The sequence below is a fragment of the Podarcis melisellensis genome, assembly GCF_964234715.1.
Source record: "Podarcis melisellensis genome assembly, chromosome: 6".
NCBI lineage: Eukaryota > Metazoa > Chordata > Lepidosauria > Squamata > Lacertidae > Podarcis > Podarcis melisellensis.
The window spans coordinates 55,345,043-55,370,228 of record NC_138538.1 but is presented as its reverse complement, the minus strand read 5'-3'; the positions used below and the strand labels follow the sequence as shown (position 1 = coordinate 55,370,228).

Here is a 25,186-nt window from a genome sequence, read left to right as displayed (position 1 = left end):
AGGCCAGATGCCTTTAAGGAGTTTGAGAGCAAAGCATTCTTTTTTCTACAAAAGTCCATTATTTTCCCATTATTCAAAATAGGCTTAACCTACCAGTACTGAATCTTTGAAGTACAGTACAGTACTGGTAAGCAAGTCCCATTGACAGGAACTTGCAAAGTCTGTATATAATTAGGGTCTTGCTCTTAAAAGCTATTTTTGTTTAATCAAAAACATACAATATATATTCCGTTGGGAAAGCGTAATTGCGCAAACTTCTTTACAATTCCAGCTACTGTTAATTACCTTTATCTAAAGTTTTATTATTTAATCTAAAGGACTCCCTCCTCCAATCAGAGCAGTCCTCCTCATTAACATCTCCAGGAGAGATTATGTTCTACCAGTGGAAGAGAGGTTCCTGGTTGAGATGTGGAAGACAACCTTCTTGGGATCACATCTAAGCTGTGAAAGTTCTTTCTCAAAGGAGGTTTGTTTCACCCAAATAATTGTCTAGTACATAGTGAAGACACTTGTGTTCTGGGGCAAGTTTGGCCTGTTGGACGGATGTGTTTATTGTACTGACTCCACACACTTTTATTGTACTGACCCCACAACCCTGCTGTGATATTCCCCAATCTTGCTTGCATAAAAATATGCAATTTTGTTTTGTTTCTTTCATATCCTGAGCACTGCTTTTACAATGAAGGGGCAGGAAATAAATACTTTAAACAAATAAATAGGTCACAGTACTTATGACTCAACTATTTTCCTCATATGCTTATTGTGATTGGTCATCTTGAAGAGAGACTTACTGTGAATTAAAATAAACATACATGTAATCATAATCAATCACACCCTATGACTCTACAGTACTTCAGTAGCAGCTAAACCTGCATCCTAAGCTACATAGCTGCTAGAGCTTGGCTCTAGGGAATTTGCTCTCCAGTGTTTCTGTCAGGAGTCTTTTCCAACCCTACCTGGAGACACCATTAGCAGCAATACTAAGCTTGGTGGACCAATGGTCTGACTTCTATAAGACAGCTACCTATTGTCCTTCTAAACACACAATGATGGAGAAAATTAAATACTGTATTATTCTGAATAGAATTCAGTTGGTGTTGCTTCATTGGTGGAGAAAATAAATTCCCTCCTGCAAACCCCCAGAAATTTGCTCCAAGGGGTTCCCCAAAACCTCAGCAAATTTTGGGGAGAAGGCAGGGAGGAAGAATTGCCGGCCCTCTAGTTCTATAACAAATGCCTTCCATCGGCAGAGAAACACTGTTTGCTTCCACCTTTCACATCTTCTTACATAAATTAAAAGGTTTAGGCAACTACTGTTCACTGAGCATTTCAAACAGTTTCCACAATTTCACTCTTGGCCACATGCTCCAAAAACCTTTGCATCAACTCCCAGGTTTCATTTAGCAAAACGAAGTCAAAATTACTAGAGACTTGTTTCAACACCTTTGTATAGGGCTTGTAAATAGCCACTTGGTCTCCTGTGTGAGTAAAAATTGCCTTCAAGCCACTTGATAAGGATATTTACAACAAATAAACTGTGTTTATTTTTACTTTAAACTACTAACTTAAGCATGCTTGGGCTGGTGGCTTAAAAACTGCCTTAATACCAGCACCATGAAAAAAGTATAATATAGCACCCTAATATCCATAACTTTGCTTATACAAAGGTGGTATAAACTGAGAATTTTAACATGGCTTATGGGCTTCCATTAGGGCATCTGGTTGACCACTATGAGACAGGGTGCTAGACTACATCCAGCAGGCTCTTATGCTCTTATTAAAATGAAGCAGATTAGTCAAGTTATAGCCTTCTAGCTCTAACAATGCATATTTACCTAAAAGTAAATCCCACTATGTTTAATTAGGTTTATTTCCTTGTAGGTGTGTGTTAAGACTGCAACTTAAGTAGATTAAAGTACTTCCATAACCCTTCGCACAGGACCATTCACAACTACAGGGATACATACATATTTTATCACTGTTTCTGCTATTCCAATCCTAAATATTTACCTGCAAGCCTGTTTTGAAATATTATTCCAAAATAAATATTGTTAGTTATACTTTATCCAAACAGTTAGATGTTGACATAAAAATTCTTAGCTGTTAGCAATCCTGCTCTAGTAAGGCATATTATTTGCCTGTTGACTTCAGCATATATTTCTGCATCCATTTACGTTTTTCATCAAAGGAGCCCAGTGGTCTAGATATACACTATCATTTTCAAATGTAAAAGAACAATGAGAACATAAATGCTAGAATACATGCTGAAAAGCATCTGCTCTGAATAGTTCATCCTTTACTTATGCACTAAGAATTAATTTATTAAAATAATGTAAAGCCTGTCTAAGTTATATGTTAAATTTTATTTGCTTAGATTTAGAGCTGCATGGATTATGGAAGGATTAAATATTTTGCATTTTTAAAAAGAAACAGCATAGACATTCACAATCTTTAAATAAATTTCAGTAAGATTTCAAGCATGAGACTAAACCAAAGCCTAGATTTGATGCCATGAGACATGCTGCAATTATCAGTGAAGTAAAGTTGCTTTTAAAAAATCAGATCTCTATGGGGCCCTTTAAATTTTGGTCAAGTGAGGGCTGCTTTTTTAATGAAATGCTTCTGTGCAGCTGAGCAACATTTAAAGGACCTCTGGGCCACTGAAGAACCCTCTTAATTGTGCCAGCATTTACCAGATATCAAAATCTAAAGTTTTTTGTCTACTGTACTAAATTTAATCAAGTGTAAATACATTTTTAGTTTAGTAAATCCTGGCCATTAAATTATACTGATATAAGGCATGTGATATTAAATCCATACCAGAGAAACAAAACATTAATTCACTACCACATATGTGCATCTTTGTGTTGCTGATCAATAAAAGCAGTTTTATCTATGTTGGGCCAAGCTCAGACAACCTAACGTTTTCAGTACAATCCAAATAAGCACTCCACTTTCATGCATCTATATTCAGATTTTGATATTTTACATAATAAATATATTATCCTTCTAGATGTCTATGTGCTAAAAATAATCAACCTGCTGTCCTTATAACCTTTAGTGTGACCTCCATGTTTCCCTTACTCACTCTACCAGGCTCTTTGAAATTTTGCATCCATCTTAAGTCACAAATAAATAGCAGCAGGTTCAGATATGAAAATCTGCACTAACACCACAAGACCATTCAAGTTTTGTGGACATTTTACATGTGGAACTTCACCTTGTTTAAATATATTAATAAATATATTCTGTTGTCATATATACTTCTATTTCAGTACATGAAAATACTATTTGTTTACATATATGCAAAATACCTAAACATTCAAACTTATCAAGGTAATTCCCACCAGTTATTCATGTTACAAGATATGCATTCCCTCCATTGCAACCAGTCATCTGGACCTACTTACCCACATCCACAGAACTAAAAAATACCTGAATTTTATCACCAAGGTGAGTATCACTTAAGTCAGTGCAACAACAAACACAATTAAAAGTAACCTTGCCTCCTGGTAAGCGCTCTAGTTCGGCAGTTATGGCACGTTTCAAATTATTTAAATAGTGAGCAGACTGCAACAAACGACGCCAGAGCAAAGGAAGGTACTTCGGCACAAAATAGGACACCTTGACAGCAATATTCCCGTAAGATCCAGTATGAGAAACTTGGGCTGCGAACAAATGGGAGCTGCCTGTAAAGCAGCAGGACAGGAAAGAAAGGAGATGCAAGAATGCACAACTGCAAAAACAAGCAAGGACTGGGAAAAGGCGATGCATATGCTCTACGGTGGGGGGGGGCTGGATGTATGGGGGAGGGGAATCCACTAATTAACAGAAGCGGTATGAGAAGGCTTGCTCGCTCGTTTGTTTGTTTGGGGCGGCGGCGCGGGGGGCTGCCACGTCTTCTCCCTCGCCCCCTGAGATATTAAGAGGGGTGGGAAGCGCTATAAATGGGAAGCCAGGCACTCCTCGCCGAAGGCTTCCCGGTTGCCATGAAGGGAACAGGGCTCTCTTCCTCCCAACCCGCTCCATCAGGACAAGCCAGACAAACAAGGCGAGGGATAAGGAGGGACGAGAAGCTCTTCGCCTGCCTCTTTATTCTCAAGGTCCCAAGGCTTTCATGGTCCCTAGTAGGAAGGAGGGAAACTCGCGCCCCTAAGGTTGGGGGGCGGCGGAATTGACCCAAGGTGTGCTGTGGGGGAACGCGCTCCGACCCTCCGACCCTTTTGGGCCACCCTCCCTGGGGGAAGGTTCCCTCAGCTTCCTCTCCTCAGGATCCGTGGGGCAGCCCCCCCACCCTCCACCAAGAGAGGCTCCCTTCTCACGCCGCCCCACAGGGGCCTGGGAGAGGATGCCCGGCCTTAGCGGCCCGACGGAGACCGGCTAAATCGGGAGGCGGCCAGCAGCTTACTCACCTCGGGAGGCGGCGGCGGCAGCAGCAGCGAGCGCCGCCGGGCCTGCATGTCGGAGAGGCTCCCCTCGCTCGGCTCCCGGGCAGGCCTCTTCCCGAGCTCAAGGAAGGCCAGCGCGGCGCCTGCCCGGCCTCCCGCTTGCCCGCCTGTTCCCGACGGCGAGGGCTGCCTCCTCTCCTGGCTGGCTGGGCTCCCTCGCCCGCCTCAGCTGCCGGCAACCAGCGCCCCCTGGCTGGCCTCAGAGGCAGCGCACGGCACTGCGGCACAAGCGGGGAAGCCTGGCCGGCCTCCTCAGGCGCGGCTGCGTGGTAGAGCGGCGCCGCGGGGAGGGAGCCGCCGCCGCCGCCGCTCCACGTTTATTTCTCCGTTTCCAAGCGGAAGCCCAGGCGAGGCTTGCTAGGTAGGCACCGGTCCGCCTAGGGAGCAAGCAGCCGCGCGAGCCTCTGGGAGGCGGAGTCGCCAGAGGGCAATTTGGATGCTTTGGGGAAACCCCTCTCGGCGCGCGAGGAGGACAAACAACTGGCTTGCCAGCCGCCTAAGAGGGGAGGACTCGGGCATTGCAAAGAAACGGAGGGGGAGGCGTCAACCTCCCGTCGCAAGCAAGGACGCAGCTGGAAATCACTGCGCGTGTAACCTGCGCGCGCGCAGCTGTGTGCTCACGTTCGGAAGAATGTGCTGCACGTTAGTTCATGCAGGATCCCTGTTGCTTGATGCAGATCAAACTCTCATGCAAGCACCCCTTTGCTTTTCCCAAACCCCTTTTTTATTTTTGCGTTGCGTCCCTTTGTTCCTAAGAGATCGGCCAGTGTGTGCTTTATCATCCCTTGGCCCCTTTTGGTGCATATCTGGTCAAAATAATCAGGTTATCCTGCAAAGTTTCAACTCGATGTCTGCTATCTAATTCTTAAAGTAAGCTTGTCTGGAGTGGACACAGATAAGATTTGTCTGCAAATCCTAAGCAATTAATGGATGAACTGTAAAGGTGAGTCATGCTGCGTATGACTTAAGTTTAGCTTATATGCTGACATTTTGGTAAACTGCCTTGAAGTCATTATGAAAAGCGCTGTATAAATGTTGTAAATAAATAATGCATATCAAATTATTACATACTATCCTTGTGGATCGGGGTGGTTGTCTGCAATGTATTGCAAGGCAGTATTTTGTGGTACAATAAAATATCCTTGTATTGTATTTGATTTGAGCACACTTGTGATGCTCACAATAAACTGACTCTGTTTAAAAGCATTGCAACGATATGTGACACGGTGGGCGATCCGACTCTGAGATGGTGCAATTGCATACACATCACACAATGTTGCAGTCATCAAATGATACTGTGTGTGTGTAAATGCTTGAATGTTATCAGCCCTTTTAGCTAGGTCCAAAGACAGAAATGTATTGCACGGCAACCTCACACTGGTTTTCACCCAAGACAGATAAAGGATCTTCAAGGATATGTCATCAGTGTTGAGTAATTTTGAGTGGAATGGCATGTTAAGGTTCATTTTAGATAATTATAGGAAGACATATAATGGAATTCAATAGAGGAGTGGTACAATCATAGCAGCAAGAGGAAAAGTTTATTTCTGAAGTATCCTGTAATTATAGTGCCAGGGAGGAAATTGAGTAGGGAGGTGGTTACTTGAGCATGGACAAGTATTTCAGCAGTCTTTAGAACAGAGTGGGGAACCCTCCAAGCCTGTCTGCCCTCTGGGGCTCTCCCCATGCCACACCCCTTTCCCAGACACATGCCCTTTCCTCAGGCCACCACCAACTCTTTCCATGACAGCTTAATGCTTTTGCTTGACTAGAATTTGTTTTTGAACTCCAATAATACCTCTGGCTTGCCTGGATGGAAGACAGAAGAACTAGCTTACTGTACAAAGCTACTTCATATTTGTTGCTCTGCCCATGTTTGCTTCTGGCCCTACCCACCACTGGCATGTCCACCACCACCATGCCAAAGTTTGACAACAAGCTCTCCCAGTCCAATAAACAGTCCCCAAACTAGCAAATTTGTTTAGGATTTCAGCCTTGAAAGTCCTATTCCTAAGACATATATCCCACTGAAATCCACGAGAGACTCCTCACCCCTGCATTAGGTCATGTTGAGGAGTGAAAAATAGTTATCTGACAACTTTGAATGTGAGGGGTTGGGGAAAACAGAGTGCAAAGAGACGAAGTGGGGTGGAAGAAGCAGCTAGGTATGTAAGAGGAGGAAGGAAAGTGGGGCATGATGTAAAAACCTGAAAACCTATAGTTTGTAACATTGTTAAGATGAATTGCAGGGGGCCAATATCCTTCAGCCTGAATAAATTTTGCAAATTCAAAAGCTTACTCATGACTTTGTGGCCTTTCAGTTAGTCTTAATAACAATATGACCATATCGTGACTTGCTTCCAAATAACTGTATTTAGAACTGGGATGTTATGTGCACCTTAGTTTGCTTCTCAATAGAATCTAGGAAACATACAGTACAGTATAGAATTCCCTACATAATATAGTGAACAGCTGTTTCCGGCATCTACAGATACAGCAGCTAAATCATGCCCACTGAAACTCTGTGACTGTTGTAAAGCTTGTACAGTATTGGGCAATTCTGGATGAAATTGGAAAACAAAGTGTAGGTGGCATCTGTCAAAGGCCGCGTTCAAGGAAACAAGTTTATAAGTATCTACTATTACTGCATCAGCTTGCTGGCTGGTTTTGTGTGTGATGTGACTGTGAAATACAGTTCTTTGATTACACCATGGTGAATATACAAACATGGCAGGGAACATACAATGAAACATGGTGATTAGCTTTCTCCCTTGGGAATATATCCCTGAAAGGTGGCTGTTTTTAGAATTACTATAATGAGGGCTAAAAAAAATCTGAATACAGAAAAAATACACACTGATCTTTTGCTTATTTTTAGCATTAGGATTTTGTTTGCTGGTTTTACTCAGACAATTGTTTGTGATTCTGATTTGATCAGCTTCCAAATACTACTCCCAAATCAGTGGCAAATATAGTTTGCAACTTTAATAGCATGCAAAGCTGCTTCTTATCTCATGATAGGACCAGTTCTGCTACCATTTTCTATTCAAGGAAATTAATTAATTGAGCCACCACCACCCCATGAAACTGGAATTTGGAAGAGAATTTAAATTTACTGATCTTTATGTTGAAGATTAATAATGTTGTGGTCAGATCCTTGAATGTCTACTTTATCATTGATGTAGCATCCTCAGTCAAAATGTCTTCCCCTTCTGCAGACAAATGCTATGAATGCACATATACATGGAAGCAAGTCTCACTATGTTGTGTTGCAACCTTCATACAACCGATTTAACCCCTTAATTTAAAGAGAGCAGGAAACTATGAAGGTTTTTGCCTGTTATTTGCTTTTTTCCTTTACAAAAACCATCCCCCGAGGCTTACATGCACAACAATCTATAGCTTCTTATCAAGCTGGGACTTTTGCCACTGCCACTTCTCCTCTGGTCCCAGGGGGCAGATTACAACATTGAAACACTTATGCCTCAAGGCCCAAAGCAGAAGCAGTATAATGGAAGCTTACCAACAAAGTGATCTCTCTTTGGACTTGCTTTTGGTGAACATCTCAACACCAGAGGAAACAGATCAAAGCAGTCATGCATCCATAGCAGTGACCAGAGGAGAAATGACCGCTGGGAGGAGTGCAGAGACAAGAAACACCCTGGTGGATGTGCAGCAGCACAACTGGACGCCTTCATCTGCCCCAGCTGCAACAAAACATGTCTTTCCCACACTGGTCTCTACAGCCACGGCAGGTGCTGCAACCTTCCAACAGCTTGACCTCATCCACAAAGGCACACTCCTCCAGTCTCCCAAGACAGATGCCAACCAAGCAAGCCACATCATATGGATCCAAAAGATGCAGTGCAAGTAACCTGGGGAAGTGTGAAGCCAGCAAAAAGGCTGTTGCTGCATGAACTTGTGGCACTGATCATTCAAAGTCAACAAACACAGCCTCCAGTGCAGTACTGTTAAGGGAATGATGCTGTACTTGCTGCAAGAGGTGCTTCTTATGTTGAGAATCTTTAATCTCGTGGCTAGGTAATTCATTAATATTACTGCAGAAATTCCTGGGTGTTTGGATAATGTATTGAACTAATGTAACCCTACAGAAGGCTTAACAGTAAAGAAAATTGCTGATTTGATCTCAGCTGTCATATTGTACTCCAAGCAGTCCAAAATCAACCATATCTGCCTCAGATGTTTTCACATTATACAAATATAATGCACAACACATAATGCTTATCCAGAATATACTGTCATCATTTTAAATGAAAATATATTTCAGTGGTACGGTAAATTGGGAAGCTATGTTTTCTCCTTGGATGTTTTCCAGATGGCTAATTTATGTCACCAACCACAAAGCGTGTCCATTCAGGATCAGCATAATTTTATACCCCTTCTTTTTCTGGTACGTATCTTGGAAAATACTTGCAAGTCTGTATAGGCACTGGTGGTGTATGTATCTGCACCATGCTTCCCGTTGCCTTTTTAAAAAAAAAATTGTATGATTTTCAGGTTTATACATTTCACTAATTTAACAATAATGTTAACATTTCAAAACTTAACTTCCTTCCCCCTTTTCTGCGGTTCCTTAAATTTATTTTTAATGTCTTCTGCATATCCTAATCTTGAACATGTTCATTTATTCATCTACTTTAAATATATACTCTGATGAAACTGCAGGTTATTACTATAATCCTGCCAATGTTCTTATCTGTTTACAATTTATCTGTAAATATTCAATACTCCATTTCCATTCTTTTATAAAAAGTTTGTTATATTGAGTTCTTATTTTTCTGGTAAATTTTGCCATTTCTACATATTCAATAAGTTTTTGTATCCATTCTTCCTTTGCTTCTACTTTTTTCAATTTTGGGGTAATATTCTTGCCACTGTAGTAACATACATGAATAGTTTCTATACGGTTTAAGTGGTTCTATCCCTATAATTTCCTGTTGCCTCTCCTACAATCAGAAAAAAAAAATCTGCAAGAACACACACACAATTAGTAATTTTAATTTTGCACTTTTATTTGTAGTAGCTTTGTGTCTTATTTGCACATGTACAGCTATCCAAGGATCTTAACAACCGTACAATATATACTGGTAACCTGCATCAGCTCTTATGTGCAACAAACATGATTATTCTTTCCTTCTGCTCCCTTTTCAAAATGTGTAGTGGTTATATTGTCTTTCTATCCCTAGACCCGCTTTCCCTCAAATTAATATCTGTGAAGGAACAGGAACACAAGATAAAACAAAAGGACAAGGGCAAAATAAAGTTCATCTGCTGACAGGAAGAGAAACCCAAGTTCTCCTGCAGTCACTACAACACAGATAAGTATTATGCTAGCAGAATGTGATACCGTAAACACAGGGCATAATCAGAATTCTTCAGACCATATTGTCCTAAAACCACATTTCATGAAAAATGCACAGCAACTAGATTTCAGCAGTGAGATGTTTAGTATTCAGATGTGCTCTCTGGCTCTTTTGAGTTTCCACAGGTTACGGAGACGGGCTATGTATCTCAGTGGATCAGCCCACACCTTGCATACAAAACATCCCAGGTTCAATTCCTGGCACCTTCAGGTAGGGCTGGGAAAGAATCCCGGAATATTGGAAGCCCCTTACCCAATCAGTTTCATCAATATTGAAGAAGATGGACCAATGGACTGTAATATAATTTCGTGTTCTAAATAATGTATTCTTTTAGAAATAATACATATTGATTCTACTGAGATGCTGGGAAACAAGTTGACAAGCTAGTTAACTAGTTGCCTTGCAACTTACAAGCATTTAACTTGTGCAAATTCAGCTTTATGTATTTGACCACATAAAAATAAGAAGGGGGGTATCACTTGAAACAGCACTGGGAGCTGCAGGGAGTTTGTTCAGTGACCTTGAGCACGTTTAGAGGTGTAAGGAGTGTGTTTTGACTACTGTAGAGGCAATTGTGGCTTTATATCGGCTACCCCGGTAACCCCTGCGTAAGCGGAGTCGACTGTACTATGATCTAATACTTTTTTTCAAATATAAGTGGGACTACACAAGTGCTTCTGCAGAGGGCTTAAAATATATTATGGCTCTCTGCACTGAGGTTAAACTATGCTAACAAACGGAGTAATCCTATGTTCCCATGAGGAGGAGATCTGTGGTGGAGTATTTGCTACAACCATAGCCCTGTGACCAGGGGAGAATGTGGCAGGTGTAGACCTACAAGGTTTCCTCTTCCCATCAACCTCTTTCCTATTTTCATTAATGGTAAGGAAAAGAAGTACACTCGGTGCAAGGGGAACAAGGAGGGTTTGGAACTAGCAGATCCGAGGCCTCCCCCAAACCCCCCCATTTCTGGTTGAACTGGCTCAGGACACTGCCACTCCAGGGAGCCCTATGCTCATAGAGGATGTTCTCAGCATCCTATGGCAGCATCCTGCCCCCTGGTTCTAAGAGTCATAGGAAAACCTATTTAAACTGATTCTGCTTATTAGACCATTGATTCAAATAAAACACACTCAGAAGTAAGCTCCATTCACATCAATAGGACCTACTTCAACATTTAGAAGTCTAAGACCAGGGTGCCAGCAACGCATATTTTATATTTCAATGAACTGCTTTAATAATTGTTTAACCTTCAAGACACTACATAGTATCATAGGTGCCAATACATTGCTAAATTAATGAAAACTTTATGGGGGTTACAAATTATTTACTCAAATATTTGACATGAACAAAAAAGCAAACAAACCCTCTACAACTGTGTTGCTGTGTCTAATCAATGCATCTCATAGCACTGGAAGTGGAAGGTTTGCCTTGATGGTCAGCTCCAGTAGGCTGTTGGGTCTCAAGTGCCAAAAGGAGACTAGGTGGTATCAGAACAGTCTTAATAGTTCACGTCTTCAGTTATGATCAGTTTAATGGTTTTCAATAAGCTATAGAAGGTCGGCAAAAAACAATTAAGTGGTCAACAGTTCTTGGCATACAGTAAAAAGTAATCACTATGCAAGATAATTGCTGATTTCCAAACACAAGTATGAATAAGGATTACAAATAAATTGGCAAAAGGAAAGTTTAAAGCTGGAGATTTGTGGGTGTGCGCTTTGTTGGTAAAAGGAATTGAAACTTATTCCAAATGCCTGCCCTTTACTATTCTGAAGTATTTCCTAATTCTGGACAAGAAATTAAATTTTTGTTTCAGATCTTCATTAAGTAAATTATTAACAGCTGAACTAAAAATGCTAGTTATAAGGACAGAATAACTGTGAAATTATGTGAGCTTCAGCCATATTGATCAGTTAAAAACTCTCTGCAAAAACATTTCTACATGTTCATTTGCTGTCTCATGGGACAGCAAATATGCTTAAAGGAACTATGCCTATTATTTGCACATGTGCAGAAAGAAGAAATATTCAAAAAATATAGCATGGCAAGTGTACTGCTGGTTAAAGCATCACCTGTAACCATGTTCTGTCCCTCTATCAGTGTTGTTGTTAGGAGGAGATAACACACAAGAGGGAACATTGCCTCTTTTGAATTATTTTATTAAGATCCACGTTTTATATAAAATAGAACAAGAAAACCAAACAAATCTATAAAATCAAGTGAGCAGTCCAGGTGACAAACCACTAAAAGCTCTGCTTTCGTGGTTCAGCTTGATGTCACTAGAATGCTGACATACTGATAGCCTCAAACTTTATAGTCGCTGGGTGTATATAAACAGAAAGCAGATATGTCTCAAAAGTACACCAAAGAAAGGTAAGAAAGATGGCTTTCCCGCGCCGCAGCTGCCCTTGGCAAAGGTTAAAATGATGCTCAACTGCATTACACCAATCACCTTTGAAGAACCGCTAGGAAGAGCTTCACATTGAGCAGATTGAAGGAAGGTTCAGAAAATACTGCACTGTACCTGTGATATAGCCACTATCCTCTGCGCCACCAGAGGAGGGCTTTTGTTTTCAAAAGTGACCGTAACCATTGTATCCATCCAAAGTAGGTTGCAGATAACAGGTTCCAAACCTCAAAATTAATGTTTTAAGCCTGTTGCTGGACAATTTATGCAAAACACAACACAATACAAGCAATGGCACTTTCCTTGTCCGTTCTGTATAATCCAAACTACACTTCCAGATTCTAGTGTCCTGAAATATGACAGTGGCTCATTTGCCCTTGGGAGCTGTCTGGTAACATCCACAACAGTTTTACCTCTTCCAATAAAATTATTTTACAGTGCACCATGATGCACTATCTCCTACTGAAAAACAGAGGATATGAGACAGACTCCTCTAAAAGTAAGCAACACCACTGGAAAATATGCCGAGAGGCACTGCTTATCTGAGATGAAAAGGGTGAAACAGCATTCGGTGCTTTGAAGAGGTGTGTTTGAAAAACAGCTAATTGTACCAAAGAGAAGCTACCAAGGCATCTGATTCAGCACTAGAGTAGACTGTAGCCTCCAACCTTTATCAAAGTCTAGGACATTCTTATCTTCTCCCAGAAACCCAGAGCAAGAATATAATCAGGCTTCTTACAGATGTTTACAAAAATTATGCCGTAAGAGCAGGGTTGGCACTTGCTCGGCATAAACAGGCAGGACTTCACAGGATAGGCTGTTTATCCAAGGCAAAGTAGATTACTCCATAACATGTGAATGCAACCCAAGTTAAATATTAAGGTGAATGAGCGAAGGGTTTTAAAATGGATGGGGAAAACCAAGCTCTTAAGTATATATATTTTTTAAAAATGTTGCAACAAACATGTTTGTTAATTAATACCCTGTCTTTGGTACAATTTAGAATCAAAAGGAGGCGGGTGGAAACTGCACATATACACTGTGAATATGGAAGAGAAATACAAATGTAAATACAATAGTTAATGAAGAAAATTAAACTCAAATGTTAATTAGTAAATGGTTTCTGGAGTTCATGAAATGTGGACAAGCAAGACTTAAGTTATCACTATTCTATGTGAACTGTTTGGTTGCAACAATAAAGGTTCCTTTAACCAAGTTAAAGACTCATTTTATTTCTACTTTCAAGGGGGAAGGGAAAGTCGAATAGATCTGTTCACCGATTTCCTCTCCACTGTACGCAAAGCCACATACACACATACACACACATGCACACATCCCTTAATCTGCACTGAAAATGTATTATTTGTTTTTTTCCTTTTTAACTGAAAAGGTAGATCCTGGGAGTAAGTGCAAAATGCAAAAATCAACCAACAGGAATTGCTGAACAAGCAGCATAATTAAAATACAAAATATTTTATATTATTGAACTATTAAACGGGTAATGTTCACTGTTTCTGTAAAACTTTGGAACCACACAGCTGATTTCTTAAATCTAGTCCATGTCAACTTCCAGAACTATTAATGAATTAATTAGCTTCATTTTTTGATGCTTCATCGAAGTTTTCTACAAGATCTGAAAAACATGGAAAGTATAATACAGTAACATTCAATAGGAGAGCCAAAGAGAAATGTTTTTTATTAAAATGTATGTTTTATCTAAAAGACTATGGTATAATGAACATTCTTCCTATATCATTTTTATCTCAAAACCTCAAAGCAATTACAAGACATTCTCTTTTGTTTAACGGTGACTAGGCCCTAGTATTTCTATGGGGTGACTTACAATTACATCTGGTCAGCACTGGAAAAATAATTCTGTTAGTCTCTCCCTATGCCTGCTATCAGGCAACACGGCAGCTCCTAGACTGACGTCTGTTGTTATGCTAGCAAACATGTAGGCATTAAACAAAAATGATCTATAGTACAATCCAATGCTTGCTTACAAGGAAGTAAGCCTCCCCGCATACAAAAGAGCTCACTCCCATGTCAGGGTGCATGGGACTGCAACCCCTAAACAAATCAGGATGATAACAACTATGGCTTATAGACAATTGATCTCTGAGCTGCAATCAACACATGCAACCTGTATTTTGCCTTATATTAATTTCTCAAGTGTTCACCAATGATGGCTACGCTTCATGAAATCTAGACCTATTTGAAAATTATTGCAGTCTTGTGTGAGACCCTTCTACAAAATTGAGGGGCTAAATGACTCAAACTCAACTCAACGTTTAATTTATGTAGCGAGCAATATTTAAAAGGATTTTGAAAGACAGATTATACAACACAGATACAACCATTAATAGCCTTCCTATTCATTACAGTAAACCTCTTTTTCTGCTTGTTCTTAAAATATTATTCCCTCACAGAATCCACTAGTTAAGTTTCTCACCCCATCTGAGAGGTGCCTAAGTCTCTAGGAACCAAAGGCATAGCAGCAGATACAAATCCTTCTGCAAAAGCTTGTGGTTTCCTGGGGTCGGTCTCGTGACAGTTATGTGCTCCAGGATGTACAGCATGCAATTCCTATGAAGCACTTTCCCTTTGTATCTGTGATTAACCCACCAAGTAGATTCTCAAATTAACAAAAACATTGTCACGTGCTCAGTCAAGCAGATACATGGTAAATAATTTAAAGGTTAAGTAGAATAATCTTACCAGGAACGTCATCATCTTCTTCATCAATATCTTCTGATTTTGGTACTTTGCTATCCAACACTAGAAAAGAAAATACAATTATTGATATAGTAATTAACAAAATTCTATCAATTTAAGAAACAAATTCAGCATGCATAAGGAAAGGGTCACAGTTTACAGCACAAAAAAGAAGTGCAACTTTGCAAATAAAATAGGTTTTATGCAAACAGTGGCAGTGGAAAATGAATAAATTACAAGCAGAAATTTACAAGAATCATTATTTTTGCAAACTTCTATGAAGTTATCACTCAAATGTTTATAGACAACAATTACTGGTTCTGACTGAATAAAACCTCTTTATAAGTAGTGCAGCAGACACACAACTGGTGATGCCATATACCCTGTGATATTTAACACAAAATGACCAATACATAGAATATTACACTGGAACCTCGGTTTTCGAACGTAATCCATTCTGAGAAACTGTTAAGACTTCTGAAATGTTTGAAAACTGAAAACTCAAACAAGCTGCCGTTTCGGAAGTTCGACTTCCAAGGCACGTTCGAAAACGGAAGCATTTATTTCTGGGTTTTCGGCGTTCGGCTTCTGATACATTTGTCAATGGAGACGATCGAAACGCAAGGTTCCACTGTATCTCCAATTTAGTCAAGCAGCAAGCATCTCTCCTGAATTATACCCAACATCTTACAACATTTCCATGTAACAGTCTACCCAGTATGCTTTCTTGGTGTAAAATCTTTACAGTCTATGCTGATGTAGGTTTTAGTACTTCCCATCCTAAATGCCAATGGAGCAAGTCTTTGGATTGGGCTTTGAGGCTGCAATACAAAAAACTGAGGAAAGTTTCACTAATATAGAGATAATTCAAATAGATGTATGTGAGAAAATCCATAACCATGTAACCAACGTGGTGGGGTTTTTTGTTCTTCTATTAGGGTAATATTTTTATAATAGCTTCCATTGCTCTGTACAAGTGTCAAGTGATAAAGGAACTGCCTTCATGATTTTATTCTGTGAACCACCCTGATACCTTATGATGAAGAGCAGTACTGTATATAAATCTAATAAATCAAAATAATAAAAAAGAGAACTCTGTTTACCTTTCAATGTACCCTGTCATGAAACTCACTAAATGGCCCCAAGGGAAGTCACTGTCTTTCATCCTAACTTTCCCTATAAGATTGCTATGAGGACAAAATAGGGTTTACAATGCTTGCCCCCCTGAGCTCTTGAAAAGCAGCATCTGTGATAGTTCCCTTTATACATGTATCTGGGAGCAAGTCCCACTCATGTCAACTGGACTTACTTCTGAGTAGGCAGGCACAGGATTATGTTGTTGAGTCTTTAATCAGACTGACAATTATTATACTGTTTTTAATCAGACACAAGTTCAACACTCAGGTTATACCCCCAAACCTTCATTTTCTCCTTCCGTTACAACATTCTGCTCATGGAGCTCCAAAGTACATTCACATAGCTATCTGATGGTTAATGCAATTTTCAAAGCATTTCCCACATTTAGAAGCCTTTAGTTAATACAGTGGTGCCTCGCAAGACGAAATTAATCCGTTCCGTGAGGCTCTTCGTCTAGCAGTTTTTTCGTCTTGCGAAGCAAGCCCATTGACAGCTTAGCGGATTAGCGCTACAGCTGTCAAGCGGCTTCCAGTGATCAGCTGTTAAGCGGCTTATCAGCGGAACAGCTGATAAGCGGCTTAGCGGCTTTAAAAAAGGAAGAAAAAAGCGGAAAAAACCCGCGGGGGGATGCAAGATTTTTTTCATCTTGCGAAGCAACCCCATAGGGGAATTCGTTTTACGAAGCACCTCCAAAACGGAAAACCCTTTCGTCTAGCGGGTTTTTCGTCTTGCAAGGCGTTCGTCTTGCGGGGCACCACTGTAGTTTGGGGAAAGGACAAAGCAATACAAGGTATCCATATAGTTATTACAAATGAGGAAAGTAAGGGAGGGGGTGGTGGATTTATTGGTCGGGGTTTTTTTTTGTTCTTGTGTCTATTATTTATTTTATGTTTTCATCTTGTATTTTTATGTTTGAACCGCCCTGAGATCTACGGGTGAAGGGTGGGATACATATAATAATAAATAACAACAACAATATTAACAATAATAAGGAAATTATGGAAAACTTGATATTAAGTAAATGCTGCAATCCTATGCATACTTATCTATCAACAAGGTCCACGAAACACAGTGGGACTTCTAAATAAACATGCACAGAATTGCAGAGTTCTATACCAGGGTTGTTCAACAGGTTGATTGGGATCTACTGGTCGATTGTGGGCTCCCTTTCCTTTGTGGTGGCAAGAGCACCTGCCCCCCTCCCATTTCCACTGAAAAGGAAGATGGAGCCCTAAAGGAAGTTCAACAACTTTGACCTGAACCCACCCCCAAGGGGTAGATCACTGCCAGTTTTTTATTCTGTGAATAGATCGCAGTCTCTTAGGAGTTGGACATCCTTGTTCTATACTATTAGAAATGCTCTAGTGAAGTTAGGAATGTGGGGGGGAGGGTGGAATAAAAAGCAGAAAGTCCTACGCACAAGAAAAGCTGACCCTTACTATTGATCAGGAATTTTATGCTAACAAACAAGGCTGAAAAAAACCAGCTCCATGTCTCAGACAGGGATACCTACCTTGCCTTGGGAACTGTTCAGCTAACTTTCTGAGACTTGTTAAGCTGTCAGCACCCAGCTGGCTTAAGATGCCAGGCAGCATTTCCGTAATTGGTTTAGCTTCAGCATGACCAGTAATTGCAAATGTATTTGCAGAAAGCGAAGCCTGGACCTTGGGATTGTTGAAATGAATAACTGTTCCATCATCTTTTATCATATTCACCTGTTTTAAACAGAGATCTATTAAAATTCATTCATCTTAATTAATATTCAAAAAAAGTACTATCAAGGAAGAAAAGAACCACCATTTTTTTTATTTTGTAACAGTTAGCATCCACTCTAAGGAGTTGCACACCCAATTTTAGGCCTGACTAAGTGTAAAACAGATTTATAAACACTATCATCAATGTATATAGTTTATAATTACATCAGTTGGAAGTGTAAGATTTTGTAAAGCAATAAGAATTCAGATTAACACATAACTGAAGTATCAGAGTCCTAAGCATTTAACTAAGTCATGCCAGTTCCAAAAAACAAAAAGGAAAGTAACATTTCTCAAGATAAAAAAAGAAATAAGAGGCACAGCTTTCATACTCTGGAATTTTGATGTAAATATCACACTTTACACTTCCAAGCTAAGAAACATAAGGCATATAGGCATAAGGCATCTTTACAATACCAAAATAAACTAGTTTCAAACATGTTTTAACTGCCCTTGCTTTCCATCCATTGCAAAGAAGTCTGGAAACTAATATAATACAGCGGCATAGTCAAAAATTTCTGCACTTTATATAAGTGATCATTATTATTTAGTTCACAGATGGTGTAAACTTGGTGTTATTATTTTTTTAAAAGCGCACAATTATTCTATGGGTGTGTTATGCCATGCTCAATCAGATATGCATGTGCACAGCAATGTCTGAAAATGAGCACTATATATTAGTCCAGAAATGTTGTATATTTGGTGTTTTCCTGAAAAAGCACATGATCATTGTGAAAGACTGAGCTATGCCATTGCACTGATATATCCTCAGCTTTCTCACAAAAATAACAAAGAGCTCTGAGGATCTACAAAACTAAAATTCTGGAGAAACTATGACTTTCAAATTGGTTTAAATGATGGGTGTCCCCTGGATAGCATTCCACTCTGCCCTTTGTTTAATGCTCCTATTTATTGCTCCTATATGGACACATGTCCAAGTGCCACCCATACTCTTTCTCCAGTCCATATTGAGGCCCATCATGTCCTCTTCAGAACACTGTGACCACTACAGAACAGGGCTGTCCTCTGGAAGTGGGCCAAAACACTCAACACAATAACAAGACTTGTTATAGCAGGATAGCAGCCGTTTCCCTGCTCTCTCAAACATCTGCTTAAAGCAACTTGCCTAGTGGAAGGAATGGCTCCCTATCATAGCCTGGACCCTGCTGAAGCTAAGCAGGTCTAGATCCAGCCAGCTTCTATCTGGAAGACTGCCTGGAAACACTATTCATGCTGCTTTGGGGGGAAATGTAATGTAGTAAACAAATATAATACCATTCCACATAATACTATTTCCACATGTAGATAGTGGGGCAAAAAGGTTCTACTTACTCATCTAGGAGACTCGCAGTTACTTTCATACAAAATGCCTTTAGAAAAGGGACGTAAAGTTACTTAGAATAAAACCTTTTGTTTCAAAGGAACTTGTTTCCAAGTAAATGTGCCCAGGATCACAGTTAAGCAACAATCTGACTTGTGTTTTCCAATTAAAACTTTGCATCTTGTGTGTATCTTAATTCAGACATAATGCCAAAACACAGTTTGTCCTTTAGAGAACGAGCAGTGCCAATCGTCAGGCTTGCAGATGCCCTCCAACCCTTCTCTCTTATTTCATACATGAGATGAGAGTAAAGCTTCTGCTTCTAGATTGCAGCAACCCGTAGTGTGCTGTCAAGTGAAGATCCCAAAAGCACAGCAGGAGGTGAAGATAAACCATGGTTTGTGTGTATCCTTGTTTTGAGGACAAACCACAATTTGCTGCAAGCCAGAACAGGACACTTCTACTCTTCCCTCATTTTAGAAGAAGGGGATGGGGGGGAGCAAATGAGGCTGCATGTGAGCCCAATACTTTCTACTGCTCATTCTCATAATAAAAATACCCTGATTTATGTAATATGGAAGTTGTGCTAGTTTATTATTATATACATATTTGACAGGACCTTGAGATTACTTCTTAGTAAGCTTTTTATTGCAAATTGGCATGAGCTTTCATAGCCAACAGCCTACTTCATCAGATGCCAAGTTGAATCTTGAGAGAGCAAGGTAGGAAAGATAGAAGTGGACTATTTTGTCACATGAACTGCCCCTTCCATGGGACTCTGTAATATCTGCACCATCCCACACAAAGTTATGGAACAAATGTCCTCAGTTATACAAGGGAAATCATGCATGAAACTCCAAAAGAAGTCTTATTAAAGGATCTCTCACACAATGCACACACACATACACTGAAATCACAACAAACTCTGAGCCACACCTCATTTAAAATGAGGTAAGGTTGCCAGAGACCAGGCACTTCTCTTTAGGTGGTCTGACTTGGCCCACAGGCCCCATATTTCCCCTGCTGATAATCCCATTTTAAATCAGAAAGATTTCACATTATTCCTTTGATCAGTTGGTAGATCATGTATATATGACTGAAAATGTTTTATAGTGATGTACCTCTTCAATCCCAGCAATATTGTTTACTGCCAATTTTTTGAGTGAACTCTGAAGCTTTTTATCATCAGCTGTGGCTGTTCTGTGGACTACCTTCTTCTTTCTACGAGCTGTACCCTGAGAAACAGAATTGAGATAAATAAATCATTGCTCCTAGAGGAGGAAAAATGGATCTTACACAAATGCTTATCAAAAACAACAAAATAATCTCAAAGTACCTTAAAATGTAATACATGTGCTGCAGTAGGAGGGTTTTTTTAGGCAAGAACCTCTTTCATTACTGTATAGTTTGTATAATCCTACTCTAACTTTCCACTCCAAATTTTCTCACTTATTGCCGCCAAGGAAGGGAGGTTTGATTCAGTGACAGTTTTCATGGGGGATTATCATTAAGGAGACAATGTGAGGATGCAAAATAGTAGGCTAAAGGTGGTGGTGGTCTTCAGACCACAATGCATTTCCTGCTGCAAGGACCAATTCCATTTCTGCTGCCCTTCCTCTTTTCTGCCTGTGTCCCCAAATACCAGTAACAACTCCTTCGGCACCTAAGATATACTGTTTCAAAATTACATAATATGGTGCCATTGTAGAAAAAATGTTCATCTTTTAAGAAAACAGTTCAAGAACATAACATGAACCTTTTTCTTCTCCTCAAAAGAATGTAGCCAACAGTACTAGAGCTACATACTCAGAACCAGCCTGAGCACATCAGAATGGGCCTGAGGAAAACAGACATTCCCTACAAAACCCTAAACTTTGGAAAATACTAACATATGTATTATTTTTATATTATATATATATATATATCTATGTTTCTATTTACACACATACAATAATTATAAATGGAGTGGGGGAAGTTATATTCTTGCATTCATACCTTTCCACCTATTCGGACCTGCGCCTGAAGTTTAGCCAGCTTTTCTTGATTCATCGTGCTTTATCTGAAAAATAAATACATACAACATACCGGTAAATGCTTATAACATATTCAGATCTCTTTTTACTTCACTGTCTTTCAAAATACCAAGCATCTGTATCTGAATATACACAAACAACCTATCAATAAAAGATACGTTACCTCTCTTCCAATTCCTCAAACTATCTCGGGGGTGTGCGGGTGTGTGTGTGTGTAAAAGCTCTTCCCCTTGGACTGCCTTCAAGGAGAGAAGACTGCTTTCCACACTACCCCTATCCCTGCAGCTGGTAACTGGTTTTGCAGTCACCATATCATGGTTCCCAGCACGTACTTCTCCACACAGGAATGAGCAGCTGCCATTTGCTCATGAGAGAAAGTAAAGGCATGCAGTTAGGAATACCAGTGTGCATATACACGCACACATGCTAAATCTGACATCTGACAGGACAATACCTATATCTGGAATGTTTGCCTTCCATGTCCCAAACTGAACTGTTTATTTTTTCTCACAGAACAACAGAAGCTATTGAGAACTGAACCTGCCTCTTTCTGCATGGTGCCACATCTTAGTCTCTGCATTTCCATCTACATAACATTTGTTAGTCATGATAGTGTATATCAGGAAGTTGGGAGCATGTGACAAAGAATGAATCTTGGAAACTGCATATTACACCCATGTTGGTTACATCTATATTATACCCTTTCACTAAGGAGCTCAGAGCAGTATTTTGTGGCTCATAAACAATCCTGTGGTGTAAATGACTCTAAGAGACAGCGACTTACTTGTCCAAGGCTACCTGGTGACCTTTATAGCTGAGAGGAGATATGACTGTAGAATTATCAATCTACAAGGCAAGCTCACTTTTTCTGAAAATATTTATGGTGGAAGGGATTCACCTAACTTGTTCCATCAGCGGAAGCCCTGTCAAGGACTTCCACTTGCACAAGGTTTTCCCCTCACTCTTCGTTCTTAGAACCCCCTAAAATTAGTTTGGGAAGGGTCAGGAGAACCCCAAAGTAGTGTGCAGGGCAAGGCAAGGGGAGAATTGTTCTATCTGGCAAGCTGACATGCTTGCACAGAGAGAATGTTCAAAACAGCACAATGTTGAATATCAGCCAGGGTCCAAAAAGTGTGCATAAGATAATTTGCAGTCCTAAAAACACAGCCCTAATCCAAAACGCATATACATGCAAGCAAAATTATGATTTTGTACTCGGAATACAAACTACTAATATGCATTTACTGTATTATAGAAATGCCAACTTGAGCATTATGTCCTAGTACACAAATGAGGAAGCAATCAATCAAATCATGAAAATATACAGTCATTGAGCCTTTTCTATGTTACATACCACACCCTTAATAATAATAATAATTTATTTATACCCCGCCTGTCTGGCTGGGTTTCCCCAGCCACTCTGGGCGGCTTCCAACAGAATATTAAAATACAATAGTCTATTAAACATGAAAAGCTTCCCTAAACAGGGCTGCCTTCAGATGTCTTCTAAAAGTCTGGTAGTTGTTCTTCTCTTTGACATCTGGTGGGAGGGCGTTCCACAGGGCGGGTGCCCCTACTGAGAAGGCCCTCTGCCTGGTTCCCTGTAACTTGGCTTCTCGCTGCAAGGGACCCACCAGAGGCCCTCTGCACTGGACCTGAGTCCGGGCAGAATGACGGGGGTGGAGACGCTCCTTCAGGTATACTGGACCAAGGCCATTTAGGGCTTTAAAGGTCAGCACTAACACTTTGAATTGTGCTTAGAAACGTATTGGGAGCCAGTATAGGTGTTATGTGTTCTCAGCGGCCGCCCCCAGTCACCAGTCTAGCTGCCGCATTCTGGATTAGTTGTAGTTTCCGGGTCACTTTCAAAGGTACAAACACTTGACCAATCAATCCCATGTCTTATCTGCTTAAATGAGATTTATGGAAACATTTGCTTAGATCTATGTTTTTGCTCACTATTAAGTCCCAAAGATGCAACTATGTCTAGGACCAGGACAGAGAGAGTTAACAACCAGCAGCAACACATAAGTCAAATAACTATTAAAAACCTAGCACTTTGGTCTGCAATGTGTTTACTTTGGGATATGGGTCAGATTCATTTTCATTTCATTTTAAAATATGACATTCCATATCAAGTAGCATGTGCATGCATCAGGAAAAGTTAAAGCTGCGGTGTGCCATTTTATTCTCTAACCCATAACCAGTTGTCATGTTGCAATTGAACTAAACAGAACTAAGTTAATCAGCAGCTTATACTTTGCAAACCAGAATTCCTGCAAGTTGAAAATAACGAGTAGCTGAGCATTTGGCAATGAAGAAAATGGAAAGGCTTTCCTCTCTCAAGGCCATTAGCGTTATCCCTTTGATGGGTTGAAGAAAGAGAAATATGTTCTCAGAAACAAGCCACAATTTGTTTTATTAAGGAATGTGATAAAAGAGCCACATGATGGATTCAACCCTGAGAGTACAAAGAAGGTCTGATTAGTAGAAGCAGAGAAAGACACAACAGGAATGGTCTTTATTTCAACCTTGAACTAAAGAACCTTTAGTACATCTATAAAAGAGGTGGAATCAGCAAAAGTACTACCAGGAAGAAGAAAAACTAATGGCTAGAACTGGGTAACAAGAACATCCACCACAGCGTGGATGAAAACATTCTTGCAGAGGAGCCTCATCTCCATTTTCCTCACTGGAATTAGAGAAAAATTAAACTATTGATACTGAGAATGTTAAAATCAAGGAGTTGTGGAAGGGGAGATTTACATCATTTAGTTTTGAAAGCAGCAGGCATGTTCCTTATTTCAGAATTTTGCAGCTTCACAGACGCTTATTCTATTATTATATCCAAAGTGTAGGTTTCCATGCCCTTAAAAAGAAAATGGTGTGAACAAGAACTCTGCACAGCAGAGGAACCAAATCTGATAATATACAGCCTTTGATACAAAGGAACGTTCAGTTGCAAGCAATGAACAAAACAAAAAACCCCAAGGTCTCCAAAATGAAAACATGGCAACTGATGCAACACAGAAATGTATTAAGCGAGCAGTAAAATCTACACAGGAAGGTAAAAGAGCTCCAGATTGCCAATTCCTGTTGGAGGAGGGGTGCGGGCTTCCCTAGAGGATTAAAGGGCACGTATTATTCCAAAAAGTAACATCCCCAGTACACTAAGGGGCAGTAGGGAAGCCCTCCTCAGTGTCCTACGCCCAGGGATGGGAACCCCGTCCAAGGCGTAACCCACATTTTGGGTGCAGTGCGACTTAGGCCAGCGCAGGATCCTGCTGGCCCTAAAGTGCTTTGGGCGAGGAGGTGGAGCTAGTCCTCAGCAAGCCCGCTTCGGTTGCGGGAAGGTGTCCGCGACGGAGGGTCCGCGCCCACCAACCCTGACCGGGGGTGGGGGGTGGACTTGAACGGGCGCTGTGGCGGCCGGGGGGGGCTCTGCTTCCAAGGGCCGGACCTCGGGGAAGGCGTTCCCCAGCGGAGCCAGGGCTCCCCGCAGGCGCCCAGTTGCCAGGCCCACTCTCTCCGGCCCACCAGCAGCCCCTCCCACCGCCCATGGCGCTCCGCGCGCGCACAGCGGAGTGTGGGGCGGAGGAACCGCAATCTCGACCTGTGGGGACCGTGAGGGGCGCAAGGGCAACGGGGCGCGGAGGGGGTCAAGCAGGAAGTTTTCACCTCAGTCCGAAGAACCCTCCGAAGGCAACACGCGGCAAGAACAAGATGGCGGCTTAGGTGTGGGGGTGGGGTGGGGGTAGAAAGGGGCCCAGAGAAAGGAGGCCTCGGACCACGGGACCATGGCCCCGCCCTCCTCACCCGATTGGAAGAAAGCGAGGCTCGTTTGCATAACACGGGCGGCGGCGGAGGAGGACAGCCTGGTCCTTCCTTTCTGTTTTTCCCTATCTAGACAATAAAACGGCAGCCCTCAATGCAATGCAGTGACCGGGGCTGGGGAAGAGGGACATAGAGAAAAATGCCTCTGAAGCA

At 40.9% G+C, this 25,186-nt stretch overlaps 2 protein-coding genes across 4 annotated transcripts in view; both read right to left on the bottom strand.

The window, feature by feature from the left end:
• Positions 1-4,540, bottom strand: part of ZFYVE9 (zinc finger FYVE-type containing 9) — a 48,820-nt gene extending 44,280 nt beyond the window's left edge. Inside the window, exon 1 of one of the 2 annotated variants that reach the window (XM_081914610.1) lies at positions 4,413-4,540. The gene's annotated coding sequence lies outside the window, so the exon portion shown is untranslated. The remainder of the gene's footprint in view (positions 1-4,412) is intronic. The other variant, XM_081914611.1, reaches the window with a different exon arrangement.
• A 6,504-nt stretch (positions 4,541-11,044) lies between these two features.
• Positions 11,045-25,125, bottom strand: BTF3L4 (basic transcription factor 3 like 4). Of its 2 annotated transcripts, none has more exons than XM_081916523.1 (6): positions 25,016-25,125; positions 21,162-21,225; positions 20,288-20,401; positions 17,605-17,806; positions 14,958-15,017; positions 11,045-13,872 (listed from the first exon to the last, which is right to left on the bottom strand). In XM_081916523.1, exons 2-6 carry the CDS (start codon positions 21,213-21,215, stop codon positions 13,826-13,828), a joined length of 477 nt encoding a protein of 158 aa, XP_081772649.1. In that variant the 5' UTR covers positions 21,216-21,225; positions 25,016-25,125; the 3' UTR covers positions 11,045-13,825. The 2 variants fall into 2 exon arrangements, with proteins under 2 accessions (XP_081772649.1, XP_081772648.1); XM_081916522.1 differs by lacking the exon at positions 25,016-25,125 and adding an exon at positions 24,878-25,009.
• Between the last annotated feature and the right edge of the window lie 61 nt (positions 25,126-25,186).

Excerpts from the sequence above, each read along its gene's own strand:
- BTF3L4 (XM_081916523.1), bottom strand. The coding sequence starts at position 21,215 with ATGAATCAAGAAAAGCTGGCTAAACTTCAGGCGCAGGTCCGAATAGGT. Across the intron at positions 20,402-21,161 it reads AGGTCCGAATAGGTGGAAAG|GGTACAGCTCGTAGAAAGAA; the intron begins GTATGAATGCAA and ends TCTGTTTCTCAG. Across the intron at positions 13,873-14,957 it reads AGAAGATGATGACGTTCCTG|ATCTTGTAGAAAACTTCGAT; the intron begins GTAAGATTATTC and ends CATGTTTTTCAG.